This window comes from Molothrus aeneus, chromosome 7, assembly GCF_037042795.1.
Source record: "Molothrus aeneus isolate 106 chromosome 7, BPBGC_Maene_1.0, whole genome shotgun sequence".
NCBI lineage: Eukaryota > Metazoa > Chordata > Aves > Passeriformes > Icteridae > Molothrus > Molothrus aeneus.
The window spans coordinates 11,589,053-11,610,956 of NC_089652.1; the positions used below are offsets into that span (position 1 = coordinate 11,589,053).

Genomic DNA, 21,904 nt, shown 5'->3' on the forward strand with positions numbered 1-21,904 from the left:
GTTGCAGTGAGAGCTCAGTGGGACAGCAGACTGCACTACCAGTGACCAAAGGCAGGACAATTTTGCAATGGAACTTTTGAAAAGCAATCTGGCTGGGGGCAAGACCACGCTGCTGGAGTGCAGCCCAGGATGTCGTGTCCTTGATGTCCAGGGCCATGGGACTCACAAGAGAGTCACACACATCACACACAGAGCAAGAGACTCACACACATCACATTCAATTACTTGGATAGAAGTCATGCTCTCCCTCTTATAAGCTGACCTAAGCCATCTGACTACAAAACCAGGCACTAATGTTAAAGAGGTTCAGAACAGGCTTTGGACAATCAAAATACTGGCCAAGGCAAAAATTTAAATAAACCCAACTAATGTGCTAAACCTCAGTTTATATGTTCTGTATAAGGAAATTATATATATGAAAGACTGAAAAAGCATAAACACTTTTTCAGACTTTCAGTCTATTTGTGCCTCTCCATACTTCAGCTATGGCCAAGAGCAACAGAGAAAATGCTGAAATACCAGAAAAATATTGCTTCTGCAGTGCTTAAAGTTCCAAGTATTTTTAAGCCCTGCACTTATACTGACAAGTCTCAATAGAAAAGCTATTCTGCTTTCCATCAGGGATAGATGTGACCCTGAGCAGGATGAGAAAACATAGAGATTTATTCTATTTCAACATGTAGATCTTAGAGGTCAGTGATGTCAACCTGTCCCCTCTCAGCACACAAGGCCTGTTTCCAGCATGGAAGGCAGCACCCAGGGAACCCCTGGTTAGCTACATGTTTCTACCAAACTACATCATAACTGTACCTTGAGCATACAAAAACAAACTTGATTTTGCCAGGCTAAAATGACTATTTATATTTACAGTTGTCTCCTACTTGCAGTTGCAAGCTGGAGACAGCAGGTAAGTCCAGGAGCTCTGCAGCAGAAGCACTGACTTCTCACAACCCTTCAAGGAATAAAGCTTTTCCACCCACTGTGTTTCTCTCACATCAAGGCAGGATTTTACCATGACATCTCTCTGCCTCTCTGCATTTACTCCAGGTCTCACCTTCAGTATTGTATTCCAGGCTGAACAAGATTCAACAAACATTCAACAATTCTGAAATACTTCTCTTTGCCTTTTAAGTATTTAGCACTCACCAAGAACCTCTATATGAAATACCTGTAGGTTTCTTGGGATGCAAGCTCCTTTTCAAATGCTCACTGCTTTGTTTCCATTCCCTTGCATCTCTTCCTAATTCCAGCTAGGATATGAAGCAGAAGTGCTGGAAGTCTATCAGAAATGCTTATCCTGGCAATGTGTCCAGTCCAATTTTGCCGAACAAAATTGCTTTAGATAATCAGTGGAAAAATCTGAGTGGTTAGCCAAACCAAGCACCTTCATATCCATTCTGTCACTGTTTCCATCAGGCAAAAGTGCTTTTGCACCCTGTTCCCTGACCAGTTCTTCTTTCTCAATAGTCAAAATGTGTGGTGCTACATTTTTATCAGTTTTACAAACCTCAGAACTTGAAGGACTCTGACTGAGACTAACTCTCCATGAATGGGAGACCAACAGTCAGTCACCCAGCACACTTCAGTGTACACATCACATCAGTCCTTCATTTAGAAGAAATCTTCTGATCTTCAGATTCAGTGCCTACAGCCAGAGTATGAGCCTTGTTCTTAAACTCATTTAACTAATGCTAAAATGCATACATCTCAGGAGAGAGCTGCTTAGGCACAAAGCATTTAGAGGCTGATTTGAATAAAACTTATACAGGGTGCAACAATGACAATTTGATTTTTATTATTAAAAATGAAGTGTTTAAATCCTCAAAGAAAACGGCTTTATTGCATTAGTTTAATAAAGCCTCTTTTTTATTATGGTATCTGTTTTTATGAGGGAAGACAGGATGTGCATGCGGATCAAAATGTGGATGCAGGAGGAAAAGGAGGCAGAGAAAGACCGACCACCTGCAGTCACAAAGTGCCACCATTTATATGACATGCATGTCAGACCTTTATCCTGAAATATGCTGGGAAATGAGCAAAGACACACAGCTTGTGCACACTGTAGATCTGTGCCTTTGCCTCCAAGGCTCAGGACTCCTGTGCATCAGCTGAGCAGGCAGCAGCCACCTCCTACAAGCACTCATTCTGAAAGCCTGACTCACATGCTACTTAAGATCTTTTCATTCAGCCTATTGAATACAATTTAGTTAATTGAAACTGAAATTTTGGGCAGTGCAAAACCCACTGTTGGAACAAATATCCCATGTACGAAAAATCTGCAATTTATTAAAGTAAGCACTTCCCTTACAGACTGCCTTCCTTCCTACGAGTACAACAGAACACCGCTTGTGCCACATTACACCCAAGAATAAAACAAGCAGGCAGCATGAAAGGGTTTCATGCTATAAGAGAGAGTTTTCTATGAGGGTAAAAACCAACAAAAACTCCCCCAAAAAACCCAAACCAGAAGCCTGGCTAATTGAAAGTCTGTGCACAATGGGGCAGACACCACAGCAATGAATGCAGCGTGACTGTCTCACTAGATACCAGGCAGAGAATTAAAGCTCCTTGTGTTCCTCTCATTTGAGTTAAAGGGAAAATTATTTGCAAAAGGAATTCTGTCCAGGATTTGGCTCACAAGCAAATAGAGGTGGAAGAGTCAGTTATTTCAACAAACCATATTTCTGGCCTTAATGCCTTGTAGAGGACTCTTTTCTGAACCCACTCCTGTTTGGGGGAATTTTGCCAAAGAAAGCAGAATTAAAACAAGGAGTCACAACCCACAGCCTTACTTCCTTAGCAACCACACTCCTGCTGTCAGAGTCCCCAGACTCTCTTATGGGTGACCAGTAACACTTTTGTATGCCAACAAAGGTGTCACCGATCACCTATAAGAGGGTTTGGAGCACCTATAAGAAGGTTTATAGCACCTATAAGAGCTATTTCCCTCTTCCTCATTGCGGGACCCTGGACTTGCCTGCAGCTTCACCAGAAGTTGGGGCAACACCCAATATCAATCCTGTGTTCCCCTACACCTCAAACCACCCCTGCAGCCAAGGTGTGACCAAATCCCTTTAACCATGGAGAATCAGTGCAGTTGATTTCATCATAAACTTCACTACATGTGAAGCTGGTGGAGTTTCCTCCTCCTCCTCCTCAGGCTGTTACTTCCTTTAATCCAAAGAAAGTGGTTGGCACCAGCTACCCAGGCAGGAGCTGAGCTGGGTGTGTGCTGCTTTCCCATCTGTAGGCTGGGAAGCCAATGCTCCCACATGGAGCTACTCAGGGCAGGAAGGAGGGAGCAGTGCTCTTTGGGAAGCAAGTTACAAGCAGCCTGGATACGATGATGTTTTTATCCAAACCTCTTTGTATCTGGCCCCACAACAACTTGATTTAAAAAGCTCCGATTCAAGAATATTTCCAGTTTCAGAGGCTGTTTAGTTAAACAAGCAGTGGCCACTCGCCCAAACATTTTACTGGTTTTGGCTATTGTATCACAACATTGGCAAAAAAAAGATGCTTGAAAAAAGAGAAAGATACAAACTGAAACACTCCTCCAGTCTGTAGGCTTTGCAGTCCACTGGGCACTCCCAAGGAGAGCAGCAGTTCACTGACCAAGTGATTTAAATTGTCTGGACTCTTTATGAAGAGCACAATAAACTGTCCTGACTACAGCTCCAAGAGCCTGCAGCAAAGAGGAATGCTGAGCCAACAAGGACAAGAATAATACGTTCATTTTCTTTATGCAGAACAGGATTCAAATTACCTATTTTCCAGTTTGTATTCTGAAGAGTGGGATGGATCACTTCAGCCCCTCCAGATATGCTGAAAAGCTTTCCAGCAAAGGACAAGGTGCATTTTCATGCATTTCCTTTAAAATAGTCATCTTAGTCCTACTTTTTCCTGTAACCAACATTACCTACCAATTTATCAAAACATTAAAACCTGCAATAAGCAAGTTCTGGTTATTACAACCTTTTGGTTGCAATCTGAATGCTATATTAGGAGACAATAAACTGCAGGATGGTACAAGGACTCTGCCCCGAAGATGGGCCAAACTCCATGTGTGTATTCTCCTCCAGGAAGAAGTTCATAACCTTGGCTATCAGGTCCCCTTGTCCTGCCTCTCATTTCAGAGTATCTCCACTGGCCAACGCACGCTTTCAGGGGCCACCCATCTCCTAGAAGTTATCCTGATGTAAAGACAATGCAGGCTTCAGCCAGGCTCGCATTTTTGAGAACTCCAGCCTGCACTGGACCAGGACTGCACTGTACTGACAGCCTTTGACTAAACTGCACTCTTTGAGACCAAGGAGAGAGATCAGCTCCCTCTGTGCACTAAAACCTCCTCACCCTCTACAGTCTGTGTATGTAGGAAATGTACAGAACTTGTCACACAGCCTGAAGTGCTTGTTTTCATGTGTGCAGACAACATGGCCACAGGTATAAGCAAATATTGCTGTCTTCAGTTATGTATTTCCAACTTCAAGAGAAGATCTGGATGTTTCACAAACCATACAGTTTTATCCCTCCATCTTCTGACCCTCCTCACGTTCTCCCTCCCACACACACAAGTGTCAGCCACTTGTTCCGATGGATTTAGCCTAGTTTGGATCAAAGCTTCCTCTACTTCATTTAACAGATTTGCTCAGATGGAAGGTCTCAGGGGAGAAATAATGTTAGTAAGAAGGGGCTTTTCAGCATTGAGTATGTAGGTCATTGGACTTTAAAATAAATTAGAGAATAGTTTATCTATTAAACAAGCCTCACAGTACATATTTCATGAAGCTATACTTAATTATAGGCTAATGTGCACCACAGAGCTACCATGAAGAAAAATTAAGCAGTGGCCCATAATGCAGTGATTAATGCCATTATTAGCTGGCTGGCACACAGCATCTATTATTTGGTACCATCAGGAGAAACAACAGACCTCCAGTTTCCAATGCTGGCACTTCTGTAAAATGCAACAAACCCAAACCTTTCCAGAGAGAAACATGCACCTCTCTGTACCTCAGAGGCAGCATGGGGAATGCAAGGAGGTGAGAGTAGACTTAAATTTCCACTCCAAGTGCCTTTTACAGAGTTTGCTTCTCCACCATGGATGTATGGGAATATCCCACACCTTCTATAATGCAGTGCAACACTGACCTGCCTGAGCCCCTCTTAATACCCTGAACAGTTCTTCATGTGAGGGGAGCTTGATTTGAGTTGGAATTAAAAGCTGAGGACATGGAAACTTAAGTGTGTATCTACACTCTTTTGCTACAGGAATGGCTGCTGGGGACATGATGCACTGTGTGTAAGACCACTGGTCTTCTGTATTAGGGCACTGTTGACTGACAAAACACTTGTGAGATGTGCAAATCTTCTACGGATGCTGTAAGACCTGCCTGTTCTGGAATCAGGATGTACATCGATTTACTTATGATGGAGGGCTAAGAAGAAGGTAATATCTTTCTTGTTGGGGAACGAGCCCCTGATTTAATAGCAGACTTGGGCATTACCAGCCCAGGTCTCCCAGTGTGGCTGAAGGAGAGCTTCATGTTCCTTGACAGTGACAAAACCCCCACTGGCAATGTTATTGCTGACCTCTCACTCCAGTTCAGAATATGTCATTCTGTCAATACCATCCACCTTGATTATACCAGGCTTTATATACAACAGGTTTATGATCCCAGAGGGATGAAAAGCTTTTCCAAATTAAAAGCAGCATTTTAAAGAGGAAATACTCATGCATTCCTATGTAGTTTTCATTTGATATCCTCAAGGCTAACCCCAGAACTCAAGTGTTTTTTTCTGAGTGTAGCCATCTTATGAATTTAATGGAAGAAGGGAAGTAATAAAATGTGCTCCATACTTTAATTAGTTCCCTCATAACATGGCATTTCCAAAATGGCAGTGCCAAAGAAAATCATTAATCTAGGAGAACAGACGACGGCACTGTATAGGGCATGGGACAGACCTCCTAGAGATATATACTCCCCCTTTTCTTCTCTTACTGGTGAATCTTACCTCAAATAACAACTCCAGCTATTCCTACCAATATTGAATACTAAGCCACATTCTCTTTCTTAAGCCTTGCTACAGCGTATCACATTTGAGAGATCACATGTTGCATCCTGTAGGATAAATGTAAACGGCCTGTCTTTCTGAGCACACATTCACCCTGGTACTCCATGCGCCAGGCTTGAGCTGATACTATCATGCAATCATTTCAACATCTGCATTTCACTAGGTGAGGGAGAAAACCTGTGTCAGATGTATGAAAGGAAACACAATCTGCTACAAAAGGCAGACATTTTTCCCAGCACACTTGCCTTACACACTTCTTGTGGGAACAACCTCTGGCACTAGTTGTGGCATCAGTTGTACCACAGGAAGGAACTGAGGAAGCACCAGTAGGAATCCCAAAAACACCTCTGACTCTCAGTCTCTCATTACCTCTTCCTGGCAATCAGGCAGGGGGAAATATGGAGGTTTATAACCACAAAGAGGAGCTCAGGGAAGAACTCCCATGAGCAGAATGACTGCTAGAGAACAAAGCTCAAGTAATGGCACAGGAGTGGCCAAATGCAAACAAACAGCTGTTCCAGGAAGAAACAGCCTTGTTCAAAACCGACATAGACTGGAGAAAAGACTGAGAGTGGTTTGACGTGTTTCAGTGGTATGCCCTCTTCCCTGACCTGCAACAACCACACAGCCCCACAAGAGCCACAGCTTCGCCCCTTCTTATAGAATAGAAATTGGTACCTGTGTGCGGTTGAATGCTACTCTTGCAAAGACCGCTTGAGACACACTGGCTCTCTTCAGCTCATCTCTGACCTGCTGGTAAATATCTGGAGAGACTTCCACCGATGAATTTGATGGCTCTGGCTTGACAGCTCTAGGGATGGGTGGATGATTCAAGAACTGCTGGTTGATAGCCTGTGGGTGCTGGTGAGCCAAAAGTCGGCTGACAGCAATCTGCTGGTTTATCAGATGGGCCATGGCTATCTGCTGCCTCACCAGCTGTGGACTGAGCTGAGGAGACAGGAGCCCAGGGTTGATCATGGTTTGCATCGTTGGCACTTGGTTTCGGATTGGAGTACTGTGGTGAATTTGGCCGTGAGGAGACTGTTCATTAGATTTTCCCAAAGTTGCCAGCTGGTTGATATTTGGTAAGTGCATGGGACGTTGACCAAGAACACAATAGTCTGAAAGGTTTTCTCTTTCCACTCTTTCCACTGTTAAAAGAGAAGAATTATGTTGCTGTCATTTCAGTTTGCACTTAGGGCAGGGATTATATTGCAGGTGACTGCACACAACAGCATCTGCTTTACTTTGTAAATCTACAATTGCACAGAAGTATCATAGAAACATAAGCAAAAGAAACACAAAGTAAAAGCAACAAGAATAATTAATATTCTTTCAGACTTCCTAGGCTTCAGCCACAGCTCATGAAGACTCCCTACAAACCAACAGCAGGAATCCTCCCCAGCCTCCTTTCCTTAAAGAAAAAAGCTTGGATACTTCCATTTATACCATTACTAACATTTGAATCTGTCACAGCAAATTGATTAACCTTTAAAAGTGGTCAGTGTTTCAGAATCCCTGGAATCTAGGTAAAGGAAAGAAACTCAAATTGGTATCCACTCACACAAACTGAATGGAAGCAAGGCCATTCCCTGTGCAGCTCATGGCACTGCTTCTCATTACAAACTTGGCAACTATTATCTTTTCCACATAAACTCTACCTTGCACTGTGTGTGGATAAACCTTTCTGGTACCATCAGCTCACCCAGGTGCACCACAGCAGACTCATGTCGGTTGTGTGAAAGCATAGTACAAAAAAGCGAAATTCATGTTACAAAACAGTGAAATTCACACATGAGAAAAGTTTGAAGCTATGGTTCTTTATAGCCAAAGCCTCATTGCCATGAGTTTGTCCAGAAACTTTTAAAGCACTTTGCACAAATGCCCACTTGAAAGAAAGTGCCTTCACTCTCTTAAAAAAAAACTTTGTGTAATACAACAGTGATCTCTAAGTGACATCACATTACAAAAAAATTAAAACTGTACACACTAAATGCATATACTCTAGTTTTATATACTGATGTGCATTGTCCCTGTTAAATATCTTATGTCAGCAATATCACAGTATCTTTTCAGGTAACTGCAAAACTAAACACACACATCACAAAATAAAATTTACTCTAAAAGCACCATTTGAAATAGGAAATGGAGTTTAGCAAGTGCATAAATATTATTCCTACCTAGGTAATTTTAAGCAATCAGAAGTCCTTCTACAGTAGGTTGCAGATTCCATAAGCCTCCCTACATGCAATTGAATAGGCATTTTTATATTGATCTGATATGTAAGTGTTTAGAAACATGTCATCGTAGAAAACCACTACCTCATCCCTGTATTGGTCTCAGCAAGTAACAAGATAGGATTTATTTCAGAAAGGTCATAATACTGTTATAACTTGTGCAATGATTAACAACTGTATGAGGTTTTGAACTCTTTTTAAAAACCTAATCTATATAAAGCTTTACACAGTTAATACTCAGAATGATAAGCTTACTGATGACTTGCTCTCTTTTCTTCTAAATAGAAAGAGAGCTCTTTTCTCCTCCCAGAGTTAATCTAAGGCAGAGAGGGTCATGCCCTGAACACATACATACACACAGTTACTATTTTTAGAACTGTCACTCTGGAACATCACAAGTACTGAATTTTATAACTAGGTGAATTAATACCCAGAATTTCCTTGTAAGAAATTTTAACTCATTCTTCCCATTCTTTAAAAGGAAAACACTGTAACATCTTTAGCCTTCTTTAAATAATTGCTTTAAAAAATTCAAAATGAAAATTAATTTCCAAGAAAGCTATGAATCCTACTTTCCCACAAAACCCAATGCTTAAACCCAACTGAATTTATAAGTACGTGTTTATTTGTATTTCAACTATGAAAAGCAATGCAAAATGTGTGATACACAAATATTATTGTCAGGAAACGACCATTTTGCTCTGTTAGTCACAGGCTGTCAGATACATAATGCAATACTTCATCTTACTGAAAATCCCTATTCAAAAGCTGCTCCTCATGATGTCAGAAGGCCTCCATTATATGAGGCACAGAAAGCTCTATACCAGGAGTTCTATACCAGTTCTATATTCAGGAACAGACATGTAATCAATGTGAAATATGCAACAAGAGTAGTGCTAATTCCAGGGATGGACCCATCATCAATGCAGAGATGTGGGCAGGGCAGTGAGGAGGGGCTGCTTTGTCACAGCCTCAGACCACGTTCTGCAACACAGATGATTCAGAGCCAAAATGGCAATACTATCGCCTCCTCAGCCTCTCTGCACTAAGCTGCACCTGAGTAATGCCATTAAACACACACTGTTGCTAGCCAAGTGCAATTAGTCCAAAGGTACAATAGCTACTTGGCAGGTGTAAGTAGCATAAAGCTGTTGTTCAGTATAATGAAATACTTGGAGCATCCTGCTACATCACTGACAACCCTAAAAATAAAAGAGTCCTTCCGCTAGAAGTTTCAGAAGAGCTGAAAAAGTTCTGAACTATTTGTAGTTTGAGGAGCACACAGAGAATAAGTCACTGAAACCAACAAATTATTACTTGTTAGAACATAAAAACAGTAACCAAGTGTTTTTGAAAACTTGGTGAGAAATAAATATAAATAACATTCACTTTCTGGGCTGAACCACATTTGCCAAGTTTCCACCCACTCTTGACTTCAATGCCAAGTTATAAACCCCTATAAAAATAAACTTTAAGATGAAAAGGCTGCCAGGCTGTTAATCTCTGCAGTGCTACTTGGAATTACACAGAAACATCACCTGACTTGCTTCCGCAGGTATATTTTTCCCTTATTATCAGTTTCCTTTTTTGATCACATTAGACTACCCAGCCATGCATGTACTCCCTATAAACAAACCAGATTCTAGTCACTTCGACCACTTCAGTAATAAAAGGTTACCATTAGCAGTTACGCTGGATGGAAAAAATGTGCATTACTCAACTCCTCAAGACTCTTTCCTTCTTTAACACACTGCCTGTATCTGATTCCCTGTTGTTCTTTGGTAACTATGGATTGGTTACCAAATCTGCAGGGCTGAACAGGAGCAAGACTGAGACAGCCTGGAGATGGAGAGTGGCACTGTCCTGAGACACAGGCCAGCTTGCCAGCAGTGCTCTAAGAAGAAAGGGATACAGGAGCCACAAAGCTTCTTTGCAATCAGCATTCAGCCTCAGATCTTCCTGAGACAGGGCTTTTACATTTGCATCCTCCGTTTTCCATGTTCGTACCCAATTACAGGGGATAGTTTCAGACCTCTTGTAGTCCTGTACTGATTGGAATACAAAGCTGTACTGATTGGAATATAAATATGTGAGGAGAGAGCAGCAGGACCTTACTGGGAAGGAAGGGGTTCCATGGATATGTACTGTCTACATTCAAGTACTGCTCATAAACTACTTCTGCTAGCAATGCCTGTGGTAGTTAAATAAAAGCTGGTTCAGGAGGCTGTTACCTACCTCCATCTGTGGTGTGACCACAGCAAAAGGCATTGCAGTGTTTTCATTTTCTCTCTGCATCACTCGCTTGGTATACAATTCTGCAGTTCTTTGCTTGAAGAGCTTATTTAAACCAAGTACAACAGCACTGTCATATTGCAGAGCCACCCACCCTTCTGAAGCCCATCACTAGGTAGGCAGAGACTTGTGTCTGGACAACAGGTACTGCGTTAAGCTCAGCAATTAGCCCTGAGAGCACTCTAGAATAGCATCTGCCCTTCTTTTTTCTATACCTCCCTACAACATGTCACTACCTCTGCAAGAGTCAGAAACCAACATAATCCCCAGAATGGGAGCAGCAAATTATTGTATTTGAATATTCCGTTCTCATCTTGTAACAATTACCATGTGTGTCAATGTATTTCAACTCCATACTGAGTTAAAACTTCCTGGATCCAGCACAAAAGGAATTCAGTGCACCCTTCCCCTGTGTGATGCTCTTAACCTCTAGCCCAGTCTTCCTTGCACAGTCAAGCAGCTGACGCAGACCACAGCACAATAGCTTGGGGTGGTCTGCATGCAACTTTCCATTTAAAATAAAACCAGCTCAAAAGATTTAAAATAAGATTTATTTCTCCACCTTCCCTTCCCTTCATACTTTATTTGCACTGAGTTGTTAATAGGAACATTCTGACAAACAGCCCGTGGGGCATTTAGGGCTTATGCGTGGCACTGAATTGACTGACAGCACTGGAAACCAAATTCCTGTGCACAATGAGGGATGCAGCAGGGAGAGCAAGAGTGTAACACGTCTCCCAGCACTGCACTGCAAGCAGGGACACAGAGGACCCGCCAGCGTCCATGACCCAGCGTGTCCAGAACTTTTCAGTCCCACAGGCACACAGGCACTTTGCCCCAGAGTAAGAAGAAGCTGGTAAAGAAGCGTTTTGTAATAAGTTACTAGCCGGCAGAATTGCCATGCTTCAATTGTGACAGGATGTCACCACCCAGGGCTGTTCTCCAGTGCTTCAGTTTGCCTCTTTGTTTTATTTATTATTTAAAACCTGGTGATCACAAAAGCCATTTCTAGCAGTGGTCACAGCCAAGCCGGGAGAGCTCTGTGAACTCTGGTATACCCTGCACTAAGCTTGAGACAGAAAGGTTTCCACAATTTCTCCTGGCTTGGCACCATCCTGCTCACTGGAGCAAGACCTGAACTTTGGAGTCATGTTTGGGGGACAAAGCACAGCACCAGCTCCACCTCGGAGAGACAGGGCTGCTGCACTACACCCAGAGGGTGCCCTCTTGCTTCTGCTGCATAATTATGAACTACCACTTTGTAAATAACAGAACCACTCCAGAGCACAGGAGGTGCTTTTAAAGTGGTAATTCCATATCTTTTTATCTGTAATTGGGATAATTACTCATTTCTTTTAATCACAGCCCACTTAACCACTTCAGTGGCAAAGGGCTGATCTGAGGAGTCTCATTTCAGTCAGCATCTAATCTTTGTATTTATCCATAGTCACTCACTGGCTTCAGTGCCTGATCTCTGCCTAGGCCACTTGTTCCTGCATTCAGGACTGAAGGAAAAGCAGGCTGACCAGAGAGGCAGATGTGATAAGAAGCTGTAACTTTTAAAACCTTTCTCCCTACTCCTACAGGACAGCACAGAACCTCAAAACAGCTATAGAGCACATACAGAAATTGTTTGCCCGCTGGCTGTGGGTAGCAAAGGCCTTTATCCAAGCCTAATGGAAAACAGACAGGAAAGGCCATTGTCTGTTCTTTGTTGAGTTGCAAACCGTTCAGCTCCCACCATGCACAAATTACTATTTTTTAAATTTAGAATCATCATTAAAAGTGAGCCTTCAACCATCAGTCTGAGGTAAACTGAGCAGAGTGTACTAACATTGCTGAGTCTCTTTGTGCAGCTGACCTGCTCACCCCTTATCCTCAAGACTAGCTCTAAGTCATCCCTTGGGACACAGGGATGCTAACATGTCTTCTGCCAGTGCTTAAGTATAAGAAGTCATATTCTTTACATGGGCTTTGCCTGGACTGCACCGCTTCCAAAGATGCCTGTCAGAAGACAAGTATCATCATCTCATTTTTAGGTTTTTGGAGTTTTGTATAGGTTCAAGAGGCACACAGAAGTATGAACTCAGTTCTTCATAATCATGTTAAATTGTTTGTCAAAAGGACATGCCAGATCCATCTGGCAGAGAAAACCATGATACTGAAGGTATTCTAGTGACCACCTGCTCTAACCCATGAATACTGGTCAGGTGAAATGGAAAAGGAGAAGCAGCAGAATCATTAGTTAGAACACTGACAGAAACACAGGCAGCACTGGTTTAGATGGACTGATGTTACCATTTGATATAAAAGTATCTCCCTTCCCGTCAAACTATTTTAACAGTAGACTCAATCTTTTGTGAGAGCTACAAACCTCCTAGATGACCCAGGCAATTGTGCAATTCCTCTGAGATACATACGTGCATATTCCTGATTCATACCACCAGAGATGGTGAAGGGAGGGAGACAGAACACAAACATCACCAAGTCAGAGATACAAATTCATCACGCATTTCAAGCGAACAGAATGCCACTCTGCTCTTGGACTTACATATTCTATGAAACCCACAGGATCAGAGAGACACTTTGCAGCTTTTCACATAGGAAAGCTTATGCCTGTACCTAAGCTTCAAGTTATCCTCCTGTTTGAAACTTATCTCCACTAATGCTTACTTTGTGAAAATAACTTTTCTTCTAAGCTAACATGTCGTTGTTTGGCAGCACACAATTTTTAAATATGAAAGAAAATTAATTTTGAGATTCCAAAGGTTAAAACAAAAACATGTTTTCTTTTTAGAAAGTGGAGATGACCATTCTTTACTAAGAATTCAAAAGGGCAGATGTCCCATCTGCAGCACACAACTGGTCCTCTCAGAGAAAAGCCCAGTACTGGAACAGGAGACATTTAAAAAAAAAAAAGTTCAGTGACATCCTTTGAGCAAGACATGGGACAAGTGGCTGGACAGCTTCTCCACAGAAGGGTTTCCAGTCTTTACTGCGTGGCCTGTGTTGCCTACAGCAGCACTGGCTGCAGCTCCAGCCACACACAGGCACAGGAGATGCCACTCAGCAAATCTCACATATCCTCTGTCACAGCACAGGCACTGAGAGCAGTGAGAGCCACTTACCCAAAACAGCCACAAGCCAAGGAAGACATTCTGAAAGCTGAGATTCATATATGCATTTACCTTAGATAAAAATTACTCTTAATTAAAGAAATAAACCCAAAGCATGTGTTTTAATTCTCTTTACAGAGAGGAATAGCCAAGAGGGCCACAATTCATACACCCCTGGAACACACAGCAGTGGCTAAATTGGTTTTTAACAACACATGTACAAACCCCCAAACTGGCACTGAACATCACTGACAATGCTGAAATGCAAAATGCGGGTGGGGAAAACAGCGGTCAAGTGGTCTATAATTCTTGCTGAATCTTGACACTTTTAACTTATATTTAAAGAGAGAGGCCACTTTTTCCTCATCATTAGTGACAACTGATGAACTACTCTCCTCATAAAATAGCACAGCAGGCTACTGACTAAGAGGACATCCCTGAGTCAAGAGCTGATCTTCAGGTCATGTATGTTACCTAAATGCTGACAAGTTTGCTGTGACTGATGCTATTTTCCTTCCTTTTTATTTAAGAAAGTGAGAGAAGTCCTGGTTTTAGGGAAATGAATACACAGTAAGGAGTATAAAAGTAAGCAAAGAAGTTACAGTAATGTCAAGAGCCTCACAGCTGACCCTAAATGCTTTGGTGCCAGAGCCATAACCAATATCCAAAAGATATGATATGTACTTCCTTAAAAAACTTAACATTTCTGCAAAAGGCCAAGATATATGCATATAAATACATACTATATATAAACCCCTCTACTTACATAGAGAAAGGTAAATACCTATGCATGTATCAGTAAAAAGAGTATTTTTAAAAGTCAGAAACTCTGTTCAGGAAAGATCTGGTGAGCCTCTTCATGAGGCCTCCACAACATCTGCTTCAGAGGAACGATTAAAAACTCTTCCTCAAAGCACATAATGACAGTTTTCCCTAGGCTCACACTGGCACTATCACTGTGCTGCAATCCTCAGTTCCTTCAGCCTGGAAATAAGAAAGCTGGGAGCCTTTCTGAATCACGTTTCTAACCTCTCTGAACCTACACTGGCCTCTAGGAACACATTAAAAGAGAAACAGATTGCTCAGTTTATCCATTATTGGACGTAAGCAAACAAACTTTCAAGAATAAAAGAGCACATAAACAACAAATCAGTAATATTGGAAAAATCAAAGAGGAGCCAAAGCAGATTCTCAATTTAAGGAAGCTATGAAAGCTTTTTCTTACATTCATGATCTGTTGAAACAGAAATAATTGAGGCCTCCTCCTTTAAACTGCAAAGCCTCATCATTCCACAAAAACTTTGAGACAGCCACAGCCTCAAAACTCACATCCACAGAAAGCTATATTTTGACAGACACTGATGGCAGGAGCAAAGATGACGTGTTCTTCATACACACACAAAAAAAAGTAAGTCTTTTTAATTTTAAGTCCACAATGTATTTATTTTTTCCTGCTGCCTTTCTAACTGCCTCCCACTGAGCTAAGTTGTGTCATCAGGCAAAAAGAAAATATTCACACCAGTTAAGATTTTCAGTTGTGAAAGAATTGTGATACAGTGATAGTCCTTCTGATAAAAATAGAAAGCATGACACTTTGAAGTGAAATATCTATTGAGAAAGAGAGTTAAAAAATATTTTAAATGCTATGAACCCAAAGCACTGGGACACAAATAGGTAACTGGTACAAGCTTGATCCCTTGAGAATTACCTGAATTGCATGATTAAGTTCTGAAATACCTCTCTCCATACATACCCATATATATATACACACATGTATATAGTTACTTACAAAGCGTCGTTTTTTATTCCTGTATCTATTTGTAAATCAAATTTAAAACCAATGCAAACCTTTCAAGCAATTATTAATATCCTGCATTTCAACAGTGTTAAATGCCTTCTCCCAGCTTCAGCAAGTTCAACTTCTAGAGAAATCAGACAAGCATTTCTCAGACTGACAGAAGCATCCCCGTGGGACGACCCAGGAGAAAGGCAGCTTGAGAACCACTGAAATAAGCCATTGGTCTGTAGTTGTCATTTATTAGTATGTATTCTTTAGTAGAAAAGGGGGATCTCTAATTCTTCAATGAGGTAGGTTTAAACATAATTAAGCCTTGTCATGTATGCACAACTTTGTACTATAAGGTCTTGCATCCCTCAAAAAAAAAAAAAAAAGAAAAAAGTAAATAAAAAAGGGGAAAAGAGGCTTCACATAGCAATCTTAGATTAATTCATGGTGCATATTTTGAACAAAATTACAACACACACTAATAGCTTAATTACCACCTCAAGTGATTACAGATACCCTAAAGGCAAAAGGCCCACAGTAGAACTGTTAAGCCTTTTGTTTCCCAACCACTGTACACATTCCATTATAACTGGTTTTAATATAAGCTCTTCTTCAAATATATACGTGTATGCCAGAGAGACTGGAAAGAGTGGACATCCCATTATAATCTCCCTCACATCTTCACACATACCCTAAGTGGCAGACCCAGGGCCAGGAGGAGACAAAAAGCCTCTATCCTCATACCTGAAATTCCCAAATCTGGCTGTACACTAACTCTTGTGCTGCTGAGTAAACTGTGAACGTTTTAAAACCTTAAGGGGATGGGACAGGGTGGGAGAAAAAAATTACAGCAGAATGTTATTCCAGCATCATCTGACATAAGACAAAACTGACATGCTGAGCTGAACTAACTGAAAACTTTTCTAGAATTATGAGCATAAGTAGTTTAGCTGTCTTTTCGGTGAGTTCAACAGAATGCACACCAAGAATGTTTACTTGAGATTTGATACAATTCCATTTGTATACAGCTTTTACATCTGTTGCTAATGATATCAAATTATTGATTGTTCACTTTCTTATATTATTTAAACATTAGCTATGCACTCAGCAACCTGATCCTTTTCTTTTTTTTCCTTTTTCCAGAGAACTTTTTATTTCTGTCTTTGCTTGTAATTACTTTGATCTTCCAAGGAGTATGATTAATTTACTGTTTATTTATTTCTATGAGAAAGGAAAAAAGTTTGACCTAGTAGATCTATATGTGGCAATTTGTAACAGAATCACATAGCTTATGTTTAGGAAATGATGGTTTTGATTAAGAAGCGACCATTTAGTTCCCACTGTTTTATTAAAACAGACATTAGCAGATAATATGAAACACATTTAACACTGTAGGCTGCATTTAGTTTGCAACGTCAATAAAGTTATTTTGAAGCCCCTTCCTATTTTGTATTTACCACAGCTCATGTGAATTGTTTTTTGCCTTTACTTTCTAGTAACCAGCTCTAGAGTTACACGAGGATACGGGTGCTGGTTCCAAGAACTCTAAATCATAGTTTTACCTAATCTATCCAGCTACAGCCCAAAAACCAAATCACTTCATCATCCATTCACCTTCATGAAAGTCCTTTTTTAAAATATTATTAAAAGGAGCACATGATGACTGATGCATGTAACTTGAGTCACTGATTTTTGCACACTGAGCTGTCCTGCAGGACTATCTGGCTATAGAAAAGAAACAAAACAACATTAAATGAGAGATGATGAGAAATTGGCCACCTAAAGCGCAGAAGTCTTCCTGCTTGCAGGCAATTAAGATTACTGCTCTGAAGTTGCTGTTTATTCTCCATGCACCACTGTACCTGCCACAGACTCTTTGTTTTCTCTCCCACTCATATGGTTGATGAATCAACACTACTTGAACTGCTTTATAGCAGCTTGTGTTTACTTCACACATACCTTAACCTTCCTTTTTCTCCTCCTACTAACACACACACAAACTTCCAAGCAGCAACGACTGGCTATGTCTCTGAATAGCACAGATACAGAGTTATCTGGCAAACTCTTCGGGTTTGGATCCTTGACCTTTTGATTGAGGTTTCATTCTGCTTTTACTGCACTTAAAAATTTAACTGTGCACTTACTAAATAAAGAAAAATTAAGAGCATAAGCTCTAAGAGTGGAAGAAAGTAGAAGACAACAGTGTACTAGAAATACTCAGAAGCTGTAGTAGTGTCTCTACAGTTAAGAACACTACAGTTAAGAGCTTCCAGTGCCTCTGCAACTGGCACCCTTGCACAGTTTTTTTAAAAAAAAATAAAAAGCAAAAAAAAGCGCCTATTTCTGTTCTCCCAGAACAGCAAGTAAAAGCGAATGGTGATGACCTTGAAGCTGTTTGATTCTTTTGATTGCTTTTTAACCAAGAGGATATGTTAAAGTACTTTGAATAAAATTCTGTTATTAAGAGACACCATTTAGAGAAAAGAAACACTTCTCAGTCATACAATGGCAACTTACAGAGAAAAGAAAATATCCGGTTTATTTGGCATGAGGGTAACCACATACTAAAATGTCCAATCAACATTTTTACCTCTAGCCTAAACCACTTTAGTAGGTGAAAAGCAACATCTCCATTTCCTTGCCTGCACCATTACCCCAATCCTGCCCGGACAATTTTCCTTCTAGACACAAATAATTTCATCACAGAACATTCTTTCTTTTTTCCCCTACTGAAAATCTAATCACTGCAGAGCCCAGGCATAAATGTCTTACAGGTATGCTCTGCACAAGCCAGATGTGCAGAGAAAAAACAGATGCCTCAGAACTTGTTCTGATGTTTCATGCAATTTTGTTTCATGTGTTCCTAACTCAAGCAGCAGACTTTTTATGATATTATTATGCAGATTTCTAGCCTGTCCTAAGGAAACAAAACAAGCAACCTTTTGTGGCTTATGCTTCCCAGCCTTTTATGAGCCAAAGACAGCACACTCTTTTTGAAAGATGCTAATCTTCACAGAACTGAAAATACAGCAGTTTCTCAGAAAGGACATGACATTACCCTATTTCTTCATAATGTTTGTGAATTCTGTTATGATTTTCCTGGCTACTGAAAGGATCACAGACAGAAACAACAATAACAGTCTATGCCTTCTTTCAGACAATGAATCTTCCGTTCAGTGATGTAAGAGAGAGAAAGAGCGGTAAGTGTGGAAAAACCCTACCCCAGCACAGAGCTAATGTCCAAGGGTGATGGAGATTTGGAGAGAGAGGTCCCAGGTGGAATTATGGAAAAGCTTTTCACTATACTCTAAGTCCTGAGCACATGAGTGTTAAAAAAAACAAAAACCTACTAAAACAAATAGTCCGGTGCACACTTAAGTCCCTTGCCAAAGGAAAGGAGCAATAAAAGAAGAAACCACACACGATGGATGCTTGTCACATCATTTTGTGCACCACTGACAGGTGATCAAGACAGTTCAGTGGTGAGAATGGGATGAACTTAAAATAGTTTTCCTGCCTCAGGCACTATGGACCTACTAATACAATTTCAGTACAGAAAAAATACATACAATGGGCTATTTTTCTCATGACTTCAGTGGGTGCAACACCTTGCTATTTATAAATGTCGCCCAACAAGCAGTACTAAATCCTCTGTATCCAGATTCCACAGAATAAAATACAGCAGGAATGCCAGTACATTTCGTAGTACTAAGAACAGAGAACAAGGGCACATGTAAACTTAAAAAGTCAGGTTTTTAGCTTTCAGGAACAAAATAAAACTAGGGCAACTTACATAGTAATTTAACTTTTAAATCCTGAGATACTAGAATGTTTTCTTTCCAAAATGTTTTTGCTTAATTCAAAACACAGTTGATCTTTCAGCACAGTGAAATGGGATATTTTAAGCATGTTTTGTGTCCTGTGTTTTCATGCCAGCCTTGTTTGTAAAGTATCAGATTTAATTACAAATGTGCTGTGACTGTGTCCTCTTTGTAGACAAATTCACAAATATTATTATTGCTTATTATTACTTTTATTTAAATCAAATAACCTCCAACCGTGAGCAGAATTTCAAGAATTTTGAAAGCAACAAAAGAAATCAATTTACCTTTAATCTTCTTGTACTTTTTGTACCATCTCCCAAACTCCTGGCACTTGGTTGCTGACACATTGGCATAGTACGTACTATTTACAATGGATGAAATCATACTCTGGAAGTATAGAAAGAAAAACAAAAAGGATTTAAAATATCTTCCACGATTAGAAATCTTTTCCAGGGAAAGCAAATGACACGCGAGTGCATAATGATCATCCAACGTGTGACTTTAAACCCAAAAGAACCATCTGATGAGTACAAAATATTGGTTTTATTCTCCATTCTATATGCCCAGCCATGAATAAAATCACAATAATAATTATTTTGCACAATTACGTAAAAAAAATGTAGTACAAACCTACACTGAGACCTGCAGCTCAGGCTGGGGGGGAAGTTCTACTTTGCTTTGTACTTGTGATACTGCAATAGCCAAACTTCAGTTGCATAACAACAAGCAGAGCTGGGCTGAGTAACACATGCTCACTGCACCAAGCACAATTTAGGAACCAGGTCCTAAAGGTAAGATTAGATGCTCCAGCATGCATAATCCCAATAATGCTTTTCAGATGTCTCTGTTCTGCTTCCAAATGCAGCAAGACTGCACAGCCAAGAACTGGAGAACATCCGTGCTACTCGGTGCAGAACAACAGTTAGGCAAATAAGTTAAATTAATATAATTTATAGAAACGTGTGATTAGCTCTTGTGTGAAGAATCACCCAGAAGAGAAATTAGCAGTGCCATTCAGAGCACAGGGAGCTACACATACTACAACACAGAGCAGTCAAAACCCACAAGAAAGCTCAACAAAACTGAAATACCACTTGCCTAACCAGCACCCTTCCCTACTCTGCAAATTCCCCCTAAGCAACTCCATACAAGCTGAATGAAGAGATGGCTGCAGACTGGTTTTCAAGCACCTGATACCAATAAAAAGGGTATTTTATACCTGGGGTGCTTCTGCCCATAGAGTGGCAAACAGCCTCGTTACTGGTAGTTCTTCCCTTTCTCCATGCTATAGATAAGGCATCCTTTCAACAACATTGCACTGTCTTTTTCTCCTTTCTGAACCCTTCCAGGGTCAAACTGTTCCCAGCACATGTACACTGTCAGCAAGGAAATGCAATCTAACAGCACCAAGACATAGGAGTCAATGCACCTTCTCCACAGACTGTATTTTATTTTCCTCATGCTCCCCTTCTGCACTTACAGCAAAGCTCAGAGAAAGCTGGGCCACCTTGTGCAACCATTCTGCACCAAGAGGAAAGAGCAAGGATGATCTCACAGCTCAAACCATGGCTTCAAGCTCTGGCCTACAAGCTCCTGCAGGCTCTTGGCCATCTCTGGAAAGCTACAAGGCTTATGCATTGGCTCACTAAATTTAACAATGCTTTAAAAACAAAATCATCCCATCCCTAAGCCAGATTTACCCAGCCTCCTGTCCTGTTCACTGCAGTATCACAGGACTCTGTCCCTCACTCTTGAGTTTTAGAAACTTAAAAATTATGAGCAAAACTGAGCAACTTAAGATAACTGGGTGATACAGATTACTTTCAGTCTTCAACAGGTAATTTCTCTTTCTGAAGAGGCCAAACTGCCTTTTCACTTTGCCTTTTCCATTCAAAGAGTGCTATGGTGCAGTGCAGCAGAGTTTGCAGGCTATGAAGTAAGAGCCTTAAGTAGCAGCTCCAATTTCTAAAACTGAGATTCAATTTTCTAATTAAAATCAATATTTTGAGACATAAACCTAGCATTGTGGCAGTCAGCAGCAATTCCCTGCCCATAAATCCTCCCTTGCTCTACAGCATTTTAACAAGCAACAGAATTCTGAAAGCCTGACATGGCGATAGCCTCTGCTGAAGAGGGCTTTTGAACAAAGTTGAGCAAACCCAGGGGTTTTTTTTGTATCGCTTCAGTTAAATTTCCATTTACTAAAGAAGGGTGGGGAAATTGTTGAACTCCGTCTACATATCAATTTGGTTCTCTTAAGTTTGGTTTTTTTTTGGGGGGGGGGGGGAAGTTTCCTTCTCCAAATCACCTAGCTCTACAAGAAATCAACACTACTGAAATCATGAGGCTATTATATATCACAGAATATATTAACCCATTAACCTTTATTTGAGAAAGCAAAACTTGAACTAAATAAAAAAGTAAAATCAAACAGTAAATCAACCACTGGTAAAAAAATCCCAGGACAGATTCTCTTCTGCAGGGGAAAGAACTATAGCAATTTTCAGACCACATATCCTCACTATTACATGTAAAGGAACACTAGGGGTATTCATCTTAGGAATCTTGTTAAGT

At 40.6% G+C, this 21,904-nt stretch overlaps 1 protein-coding gene across 1 annotated transcript in view; it reads right to left on the reverse strand.

Annotated features, from left to right (window-relative positions):
• The window catches only part of SATB2 (SATB homeobox 2), a 125,784-nt gene that overhangs the window by 43,831 nt on the left and 60,049 nt on the right, over positions 1-21,904 (reverse strand). Inside the window, exons 5-6 of the mRNA XM_066553508.1 lie at positions 19,615-19,717; positions 6,754-7,226 (exon numbers count right to left, since the gene is read on the reverse strand). Coding sequence (XP_066409605.1) covers positions 6,754-7,226; positions 19,615-19,717 — 576 coding nt within the window. The remainder of the gene's footprint in view (positions 1-6,753; positions 7,227-19,614; positions 19,718-21,904) is intronic.